General features: G+C 41.2%; 1 protein-coding gene across 2 annotated transcripts; it reads left to right on the forward strand.

Annotated features, from left to right (window-relative positions):
- Positions 1–21: 21 nt before the first annotated feature.
- On the forward strand, positions 22–8,684 carry rab5ab (RAB5A, member RAS oncogene family, b). Of its 2 annotated transcripts, none has more exons than XM_035380508.1 (6): positions 22–165; positions 3,799–4,028; positions 4,225–4,376; positions 5,404–5,526; positions 5,728–5,821; positions 6,983–8,684. In XM_035380508.1, the coding sequence occupies exons 2-6, from the start codon at positions 3,863–3,865 to the stop codon at positions 7,096–7,098; spliced, it is 651 nt and encodes a 216-aa protein (XP_035236399.1). In that variant the 5' UTR covers positions 22–165; positions 3,799–3,862; the 3' UTR covers positions 7,099–8,684. The 2 variants fall into 2 exon arrangements, with proteins under 2 accessions (XP_035236399.1, XP_035236410.1); XM_035380519.1 differs by lacking the exon at positions 22–165 and adding an exon at positions 172–327.
- The last annotated feature ends 2,783 nt before the right edge of the window (positions 8,685–11,467 follow it).

Raw genomic sequence — 11,467 nt, forward strand, 5'->3', positions numbered from 1 at the left:
CATTCGCACCTCTGCATCTTACTCCATGGCAGTAGGCGTCGGTATGTACTTTTCTGTTTAATAACCAAGTGAAACAAACCGAAGAGCAAGAAGAACAGGAACTCCTCTGCGTGGCAAGCACAAGTTGCGTCTGACGTGGCAAGAGGGGCGGAAATGCTTGCTTGAGTGAGTGTGTTTTGGTTCTAAAAAAGGGGAAGTTGCGAGAAAAAAGGAAAGGTGGAGACCGGACCTGGGCCGATTCAATTATTTACTTGTGTATCACAAATATTTCGATCAAAGAGGCTTTCAGACGATACACGTGGGCACCGTTATTTTCCTAGCCATCAGGTAACAATTGCTAACTAAATAGTCAATGCTGAGCAAAGTTACTAAGCTAATGTCTGCGATTCACCCGTGTACGACGTTGGCTGGTTGATACCGAAGTTAGCTACCTTTAGCTAAATAGGCCATACTCGTAAAGAGACGTGTATGCCAGTTCCAGATCCGTGTTAGTTCATATTTATTTAGTTTGTGATGACAAGCCTAGCTCTGTGTGCAATTATTTACTTTCATATTCAATTTAATGTTGATAGCTAGATTTTCGTTAACGTTGTGAATTGATAGCTATCTAGCAAACCAAGGCTAGTTGGGTAGCTACAAACGTTATAATAGTTGGGTATAGCTATCAATACCCGATTAATCAATGCTGGCTAGTCTGTGCGGACTATTTCTCGCGTTAGCTAGCTATTGTGTTACCCTATTGGATGGTTTTTATTTCTCTATAACTTTTAAAGCTAGACAATGACAGCTATTGAAACATAAACATCAGTTGCTAACTAGCTTGTGTTTCCAAAATGGCGTCATCCTTCGGCATTTTAGACGAAACAAAATGAAAAGGGATGGGGTAGCATTAACGGTTTTTCATTAGCTAAGGAGTAAGCTGTAGTTTCTCGAGAATTTAGTTATGTTGACTCGCTAGACTGCTTGGTAGCTCAAGTGTCCTGACCGGCTACTGATAACGTCAGCTACATACACATGAAAGTAGCTAGCTAACGTTAGGTTTTAACGTTAGCTAGGTTAGCGAACTACGCCCATGGTGTGTTCTTGCTGGCTAACTTTTCTCTTGGTTGATACTAGATCGATATATAGTCCTCACTTTTTCAAACACCCGACAGTTGACACTGGCAGAAACTAGCTTGCCTGACAGCTATTTTACCCTGCAAGTTTGCCCTACGTCTGATCAGAATAATTACGTTATCTCGTGAATTTGGAAAATTAGCGAGATGGCTAATGTTAAGTAAACCTGTCAGTGTCCATCCTAAATGACTAAGTTGACTAACTAAACCAAATCACTATTCGGTTTACGAAGTGCAGTCGGTCTACCAACGTTAACGTAGCTGACAGTTGATACGATTGCTGTGACCTTATATGCTTTTGCTACAACGACAATGTATAAGGTAGTACAACTACAAATAGGCTGCCAGGAAGGTTAGTACACCAGGTAGGCTTAGGTTTCCTTTATTTCCCCAGAGATGGCTGGGGTACTTGAGTTCGCAGTCGCTGTTAGTATCGTTAGTTTGGTAGCTAACGTTCATTACATTGTCATGGATGTGTTTTTCATATATTTTGAGCACATACTGGAATGTGCGCTTTAAATTAAATGACTAATTATACTCACAAAATGCGTATCACCTAGGGAGTTTTTGCATCTGCTTGAAATAATTTGTTTGTAGTCTTGATTTATTTAGCCTGTCGATGGCATATACATGTAATCTGTATTTGATCGGAAGGCTTGCTTCAGCTTTGTTCTGTGAGATTCATTTGTGTGACAGGGCAAGCACTTAGCAGCATCAGTGCGGTAAATCCTCTGTTAGGTGGTGTTAAAATACAGTTCAGGATTTCAATATAGCTTTGCTAAATGTTATTTATTTATTTATTTATTTATTGTTGCTGTAATAAAGTGCAAATAAACATGTTTTAAATAAACATGTGGGTTTTTCTTAAGATGTCTGTGTTGCTGGAGTAATCATTTGTGTGTCTGCGGCTAGTCCCCGGAACTGGTGTGGATTCATTTAATATGATCAAAGCAGTTAATCAATGAATTAACTCTATGGCTGCTAAGGGGAAATTGTAGCTAGCTACCTGAAACATATTGTATGCATGCATTGCATGCATGTCACCATTGTTGTATACACTGAATATTGGATAAAGTGATTGTGTATACAAATTCTTATAAAAAGGAATACCTCAGTAAACACGCTGATGTACCAAAATGGTTCACCACCCAAGACTACCTGTCATGCATTAGTATGAAACTTGATGCCATGGTGTAAGGCTACATATTACTTTATACTTTCTAGAGGTAAATGTGGACATTTTTGTCCCATTACTACAGATTTATGCCACAGATTATGGCTACATTTATAAATTGAATCATTTTGGTTTGATAATTGTAATGTCAGATGTTAAAATGGAATATTATTGTCAGCAGGCTGTTGTATTGGAGGGGGGGGGGGGTTTCTACATTTTCACAGGGACTCTGAAAAATGTAGGCCTAGATTTTCCAATGTGTTATTTAAAACTGCTATGACCGCCTACTGCTTTTAAAATGCAGTCATTCCTTTTAGTGAGAGGTTATGCAGTATATAATTAGGAGGCCCATGATGCATGTTTTTGCAATTTTCTTTTAATATTTTTTTTAAGCCATTGTTCTTATTTATTGTATCTTTCTGTATTGTGCATGTTATCTGTAGGCCTGTGTGGTATACTGCTACAGATTGCTTAAGATTGGGGCTATAAGATGCATTCTTTGATTAGTACGTGTGCTGACCAGTCAGTGCAGTAACTTAAATGCTGATTCTGAAGTCTTCCCTTTTTCACAGCAAAATCAGATGAGCTATGGCACTTCTGATGTGCGTGAAGCCAGTGTAGCTGTAAATAAAACAAGGCTGTGTGTTCAGTGTGTCATTAAAGGCACATGTTCCTAGCTAACAGAGTATTTAGCAATGAAGGAAGTTCTTATAAACTTGGTGAGTTTGCTGTTTGGTGTATCTGTATTTTGTGTTTAAACAAGAAAGCATGTAAGCAGGTGAAATGTGGATTTAGGACCCAGACTGAAGGCTCTATTAAAGGGGCCTACCTCAGTGCATTGCTTTAAGCCTACTGTATATGTATGGGGCTTCTCTCTACCATCATGTATCAGGAAGGGCTGACGTAGCCTACATGCTGTGTTGTTGCACAACTTCATCATTAGTGTCTGTCTACATCAAGGTTGGGCTATTATGGTCCTCGTGGTCTGGTGTGTAAGTTTTTGATTCCACTAAGAATCCTGGCTACATGAGCTAATTGGCTGTGTACACCAACACTAGTTCACTCGTAGATTAGATCACAGTACATCGTTTCATATGGGAGATTGGGGGGCACAAGAGCAGTCTTTAGCTGTCATTCATCTGCTTGTCAAGGAATGTAGCTAAAATGTCAGAGTGTAAATTAGGTCTGCTAAACCATGTTCCTGCTAATTTACCATCATGTAGGTTTTCACTCTTCATACCTCATCTAACAGCTTGAGATCTCGATGTGCAGCTAATTAGTAGAATTAGTAGTGCACCAAATTAGGGTTAAAATGAAAACATACCGGATGGTAGATCTCCGGGAACAGGGTTGGTTAAAGCTGTTTTATGGGGGTGAATTTACTAGTCATGTTTTCATTGTCTAAGTACGCTCCTTGTTTAATTTGATTGAAGATATTTTCAGGTACTGCCAGTGTACAAGTATGACATTCTCAAATGTTCTTTGTTGTTCATCTGTGCTCCTCTGCAGTTCTGGGAGTGACCGGTTAAGAAGCGCTTCTTCACATCCAGAGCAGGAGACTGGGGTTCAGGTCATGGCAAGCCGGGGAGGAGCTACAAGACCCAACGGACCTAATGCTGGCAACAAGATCTGCCAGTTCAAACTGGTGCTCTTAGGGGAGTCGGCTGTGGGGAAGTCCAGTCTCGTGCTCCGATTCGTAAAGGGCCAGTTCCATGAGTTCCAGGAGAGCACAATAGGAGGTATCTTGACTGCTTCATTAATGTTTTCCTTAGTATGCGCTCTTAACTTGGATGACATGCTGTCCTATTATAGTTATTGCAAGGCCTTTAGTGAAGCAGTATGTGGGGAAGAGCCTTATTCAGGGATACAAGTGATTGTGTGATTTATTTGACTGTGGACACTTTTTACATTGGTTTCTGTCTCTGTCCAACCCAGCTGCCTTCCTCACTCAGACCGTGTGTCTGGACGACACAACAGTGAAGTTTGAGATCTGGGACACGGCCGGACAGGAGCGCTACCACAGTCTCGCACCCATGTACTACAGAGGTGCGCAGGCCGCCATCGTGGTGTACGACATCACAAACGAAGTGAGTCAAGGTTACGTCATGCGCAAAGTCAACTTGAGCAGTGGAACACAAACATCGAGAGGACGGCTGCGTCGAGCTACACCCTCCTTGCAGACACTCAGGCTTATCTGTGCAGTTTTGAGCTGATTTCAGAAGCAGAAACCCATAATTGCTCATATTAAATAAGATTACATGTATCCCTGTTTAGCAGGATTCATGTGTAACAATCCTTTCTGGTTATATCACAACCTGGAGTCTCAACTAGATCTTTAGTAAGAACTTTGTTGAGGGAATTGGGTGGAGCCTCTGTCAAGTGAGCTCATCTCATCTCCTATTGGAGATTTGTACTTTCAGTTAGTGTGTGAAAAGAATGGACTTGTTGAAATTTGAAGCCATGTGTTGGTAGTTTACAGTAGTACATGGCTAATGCCTGTGCTAGCTAGTGGTGTCCCCAGTTATGGTGCATTATGCCAGGATGTGTGTGTGGCCTGGTTTGAGTCTGGCTGGGTGGGTGACCCATCTCATTGTGTACTCGCAGCTGCCACGGACAGTCAGGCCGGGATAGTCAGTCTGTGATGGCACCTGATGCTCTATTTTGTCCAGCACTTCAACTGGGTAGATGGGTGGCTTTCAGATTGAAAAATCTTCATGTGCTCCAGAGGGCACTCGTGTGGTTCCTTGACCCTCAGAATTGATTGACTGGCCTTGGCATTGGACATTCCCAGGTTGTGGAGCAAACTGTGGAGAGCATCTGAACAAACAAGATCATTTTGAAATGATTTAATTCAATATGGAATTTTTAGAATTTTCTTTGGTCAGGAGTGCTTTTTACTTACCATGCACTAACTTCAGGCACACTAACGTTAGTAATACAGTAGCATGCATATTTATCTGTCCAGCTGTTTAGAGTAGACTGATAACAGCATATGTACATACGTTTGTGAATGTATGTTTACTTGTTGAGTTTGAGGCCAAGCACAATCACAGTCTCTGCCTCTTTTCAGCTGTTTACTTTGTTTTAGGGATGTAATCCTTTCTTGTGTTCCAGGAATCATTTGCACGGGCAAAAAACTGGGTTAAAGAGCTTCAGAGACAAGCAAGTCCTAATATTGTAATAGCATTGGCTGGGAATAAGGCTGACCTTGCTAACAAGAGAGCAGTTGACTTTCAGGTTTGTCTTTTTTTATTACACTCATAAATTCTAAAGAGGAGATTAATACTGTCCATGAGCACTCATTTTTGATATTTAGGCTTGCTAGGTTATGCCGAAATATCTGTAGTCATTGTGTCATTCTGGAAAGCACTGTAATTAGTTAATTGTGTTAGTCTGTGTAACACAGTTCATAACGCCTTTTTTCCTGTATTTTCGTAGGACGCACAGTCGTATGCGGATGACAACAGTTTGCTGTTTATGGAAACGTCAGCAAAGACTTCAATGAATGTCAACGAAATATTCATGGAGATTGGTATTTATTTTGTTCTTCACAGCAACATAGTGTCAGTGTTTCAGTATAATTTAGCATTAGTCAAGCCAAAAGCTTCAGACCTTCAAATAGTATTTTGGTGGAGAGCCTTATCAGTATTCAAAGGTTGCTTAAATTACACATTATAACTGTTCACTTTCAATTAAGTAGCCAGTAGTCCATATTTCACATTCATAGATTGGCCTATATATATAGGCAATATCACATACCTCAGATACCTAAATGTCCTACTTTGTTAGTTTAGTGGAGCATGACATTTAAATTACCTTTTTGTAATGTGCTGAGTATTGCATTCTGTGCACACAATGAGATTGTGTGATTGTTTCTGTTGAGTTCATTTTGATATGACGTTTTCATTTTGTTTCAGTCTGCTTAGGTAATGGCGTTCAAGCTTTTCTCAAATAAAATGGCTGTTGTGTGTTTATATCCTCAGTTGGCTTAGTAAAGTTTGCAATATGTCACGATAGGATTTCAAGATATAGTTAGGTAATATTGGTTTCCTGAATAAGGATTCCTCAGGTAATGGCTAAGACATGGGTAGTACAGTTAATAGAGCCACTATAAAGCAGCTTCATTTTGTAGGGTTATGTGCAATTTCATTAGGTTTTAACCAGTAGCAAGCCAAGTATTACTCGCTTGTCTTCTGTCTGTGTAATGCAAGGTTACTGATAAAATGCATGTCATGTCATAGCCAAGCACAAATGGGAGTTGCCAGCTAGGTAATGAAGCTTAGTTGCCACAGGGAGGCTGTAGATGATCAGAATACAGTAAATCTGAAAGTGTCTTGTTTTCATTTGGGATAATTTCATAATAAAGGTGCTGGTGCTGTTTTATTTTTTCTGACGTCTACCAGTGCAATTACTAAATTTTTAATGAACAGTTGCATTTTAATGTGTTTTATCTTAAGTATATTTTTTTTTCTTAATGCTTCTGACAGTAGTTTGTATGATACTGTTAATGGTCCAGACATTATGCTTGAAAATGGCTTTGCTGGCAATGAACACCAAACCTTCCAAAAGTTATTATGGACCTTTGGGATAGCCCTGTAAATGTGTGAACAAAAGTGTGAAAAGTTCACTTGTTCTTCTTAGAAACCATCCACAGATAAAAACTAAATCTAATGTCTTTTTTTTTTTCTTTCAGCAAAGAGATTGCCCAAAAATGAGCCCCAGGCAACTGGAGGGACCAGCGGACGGACCAGGGGCGTGGACCTCACTGAAACAGCCCAGCCCACCAAGGGCCCCTGCTGTAGTAACTAACCCCCCCTTCCCCTCCACCTCCAACCCCCCCCCCCCCCCCCCCCTCCAAAAAAAAAAAAAAAACACACCTCACTTCCTAACTCTGGATAACATCCGGACCAGGGGCTCTTCTTCCCAACCTCACCCCCTGGCATAGCTAAAGACTCTGTATAGCTTCATTTCTAATACAATTTCTTCTTTATTTTTTGTTGTCTTTTTTTAAGTACTTCAGAATTCTGGATGCATGTATCACTACAAGGCCTAAACCATAAATTTTAAAACTTTTTTCAGTGGTAAAAACTAACAAAGTGAGTGAAAGAATTTTCCTTTTTTTTTTTTTTTTTTTTTTTTTTTTACTTTGTGGAACTGATGCTTTGAAGAGAGTGGCCTCCCATCTCCTCTCTGCTTGCTATGCTAAGTTATCAGCAAGGGAGTGAAAGAGGTGTTAATTATGGACATGGATCTTAAGTTTTTTTTGTTTTTAAAAAAGAAAATGTATTCATTATTTCCCACAAAATCTGTAGTAGTGCTAGAGCAAAGTGTTCACGCTCGTCTAGGTCCCTGGGCAATGCCTGGCTCTAGCTGCTCTAGCAGCCTTGTGCAATGGTTTACAGTATTGATGCAGTGACTACTGTGTGCAAGGACCCTCATTAGCACAAAGCATTCCTCCCCTCAGTGGCTGGCCGAGTCCATTCGCAGAAGGCTTTGGCAGAGATGCACGTTTCCGCGCCGCCTCTGAACCGCCTGATGGCTCTCTCGGGGTTCTCAGCAGCCGGTGACTAGATGAAGGTTCAGGGCGGCCACGATGAGAATAACACCCGGGAAACCCGCTCGCCGTTCAGTTTCACAACCCCAATCCGCTGTACTAGGAAGGTCCCATCATAGCCCGCAAAGGGTTCTTAATTATTGTCTTTAATGAGGAGGAAAAAAAAAACACAGGTTTGTTCAAAACACTCCAGCTGTCTTTAAAATTGTGATGTTAAGAAAATCGGTCAGTCTTTGATTCTCATGCCTTGCACTAACGACTCCTGAATATTCCCTGTCTACTGCCTGTGTGATATAAACAATATACTGTAAATAGGGTGTTGCAATGTAGTCTACTTTTTTTCAATATATGACTTGGAGGACTAATGCTTGGTAGGGAGTTGCCTAAGGATAATCATATAGTCTGTACAGTAACCGGGGGCAGCTCTGCCATGGGTTTGCAGTTTTTCACAAAATGGTTAAATTATAATCAATGGTGGTCTTTATAAATGTATGTAGTGCTATTAACAATTGAACATGAAATGCATTTCCTTAGTGGTCTGTCTTGTACCTCTCTCAAAATTGTCTGTTTATCATTTTGATCATTTCTTTTGCATTGCACTAATTTTAGTGATTGGACAACAACACCCCATTCAACATCAAACTTAGCATTGAAATCTGCAACATTGGATTTGTACCTTACTGCTGAGGCAAGACAGGTAGCTGAACTGAGAAACTAATTGGCAGTTACATTCTTACAACCAAACAGGTCAATGATGTAACTATAACAGAAAAACTGGTCAGTTCTAATGTGCAAGTACGAGTTCATGAATAAATAATTTAATAAACAGGAATATATTGTATACTTTCTTGCTGTCAGCATTTAGTGCAGCTCAAATGTATAAGTGCCACACATTTCCAGCTCTTTTAAACTTCACTGAAACTGGAAATGTCTTCAGCTTGAATGTTTTCCTGTTCATTTTAACTGGTGTTCGCTTAAGCTTCACAGGCTTCTTTTGACCTCTGACTTAGTTGCGCTGGGGTGACAATGAGCCATCTTTTCTCCAGTACATAACTGCTGTTTGCACAAGTTTTCTACATGTCAGCTGCAAGCTGCAAGCAAGCTGTTTTTAATTGCTTTTTTGTTTTTGGGATGAATGTTGGCCAGTTTCTTCCTTTACTTGCGTGTGTAATTCACCTGCAGCTGTGGTTTCCTCTTCTGCTCTGTCCCACTATTCTGTGGAGCCCAGCTGTGCATGAGGAATTGCTGGTGGTTCGGAGGGCACTGGTATGGGTTTGAGTGGGGCCGTTTTCCTGTGTATAAGCTCCTGGTGAATCAGGCTTTAGATTGTGGCAGAGCGGCCTGCTCATCCAGGATGTCCCACTGTTCACCGGAGGGCAATCTGATGACCTGGAGGGATTGATGCCACAGAAGGGTCGTGACACCGGGCACAAGGACAGCTGAACTCCTTGCCTGTGATCTTCATGGTAACCAAGTTTATGGCTCACCTGTTTGCCTGTCCACTGAGCCATTCTACAAGTGTCCAAATGCTTGCACAACTACCTAAATGCTACCAGCTTTATGTATACCTGTTCATATCCAAAGCCACAATTATCTGAAACCAATACAGGGTCCGTCTGTTATAAGTGAGAAATTAAGTCTTTAGTTAGGAAGGATTTTTTTTTCTTATATTTTTTTGAATAGTGTGTGCCTGGAAAGGCAGGTAAAATGAAACGAAGCATGTCTTGTGTAAGGCGCAGATGATGAGTTCAGTGCTGAATTTACATTGGTATTTTACACTGGGGAAATTAAAAAAGTTCATCGAAAAGGAGTGATTGTTATATGTATTTATGCAGTATGCATGTGTCATTACTAGGGCCACCAGTTTGTCGTCTCTTGTTTTCTCGCACAGTACTTTAGTCCTCTGCCGGCTGGGGGTCACGATAGCCTCTTTGTCAAGCCCCTTCTCGAACAACTATCCCATTTGCACCACCTCAACAATCTTAAATTGCTAAAGTAAATGCCACTAAGCGCAGACAATGATTGACAGTGACACTCACATGTTAAATTCTGTTTGATTACTTCTGCTGTGGACATGCTGCCATATTTTTAGATGTTGTACAGGGGCCTGGTTTTGCTGTTCTACTCTGCAGTGTAGTATAATGGATAAGTTGGTCTTGTAACCAGAGGTTTGATTCCCCGTTAGGACACTGCTGTTGTACCCTTGAGCAGGGTGCTTAACCTGCACTGCTTCAGCATATATCCAGCTGCATTAATGGATGCAATTTAAATGCTATATAAAAAAGTTGTGTGAGTTGCTCTCGATAAGAGCGTCTACTAAATGCCTGTAATAATAAAATTACTCAAGTTCTTAGTAACAATGAAAGTCTGTGGCTCTCCAGGCCCTGGAGTGAGGACTACTGGCTTAAAAACATGCTTTTCATTACATTACATTACAGACATTTGGCAGACGCTCTTATCCAGAGCGACATACAACAAAGTGTATAACCATAACCAGGAACAAGTATGACAAAAACCCTAGAGAGAAGTACCGGTCCAAGTGCAGGGAACAACCGCATAGTTCAACTTGGACCCTGAAGGTGAAACTGATTAACACTAACACAAACGAGAACAGCAACAACGCAGTCTATGCAAAAATACAAGCAGTAGTTAAGACAGGTGCATTAACTAAGTCACCTACAAAACAGCTACCTAGTTACAACCCTAAGCTTACAGTCATTTACAGGGAGGTAGGGAGGGATGGGGAGAAGTGCAGCCTGAAGAGGTGAGTCTTCAGTCGTCGCTTGAAGTGGGTCAGTGTCTCAGCTGTTCTGACCTCCACGGGGAGGTCATTCCACCATCTTGGGGCCAGAACAGACAGGAGACGTGTTCGGGAAGCGCAGGTGCGAAAAGGGGGAGGTGCCAGGCGTCCTGAGTTAGCAGACCGGAGGGGTCTGGCTGGCATGTAGGGTTTGAATGTCTTGTTGAGGTATGCTGGGGCTGATCCCTTGACTGCCTGCCTTTTCATTGCATTTATATTTCTGTCCATTTTCATTTTCCTTCCTGTGTCTCCCCATATTAGATTAACTAATTGTTTATATTGTCAATTAGAAACTCAATTGTATGAATTGTCACTTAACTGTACCGTTGGAGTGCCTATGGCGACCTCTTACCCTTAACCATTGAAGTACAAGTTTACGTGCCTGCAGGTCACATGGTGGAGACAAACTGGTGTCCCAAATCATAAAGCAGAATGTTTTCTGAAAACTCAAAGTAAATCGCAACCAGGTGGAATGATTCCTGACCATGCTTGGTGAGATGAGGTAGGGGTCTTTTCTGCAGTCCTGTCCTGGTGTTGAGACATGATGAAGAATATAGGTCCTGGTCCGGTTACTGGTAATTTCCCATATGAAGACACAGACAAGTGACATGGTCATATTACTTGTGTGTTCTTTTAAAAAAAAGGGTACTTCGCCACCGGCAGGTACAAACTGTGCAATCACTTTCATATCCTGCAGGTTTTCTTACTGACTAAACGTGGACCTGGGCCAGCTTCAGAACATGTCATTCTCTAGGCTAGCCAGACCTTGTCTGATAAATTGTTCTGGTTATTATGAGGCCTGCTGTCTCAGAGTAGGTATATGT

This window comes from Anguilla anguilla, chromosome 1, assembly GCF_013347855.1.
Source record: "Anguilla anguilla isolate fAngAng1 chromosome 1, fAngAng1.pri, whole genome shotgun sequence".
Classification (NCBI taxonomy): domain Eukaryota; kingdom Metazoa; phylum Chordata; class Actinopteri; order Anguilliformes; family Anguillidae; genus Anguilla; species Anguilla anguilla.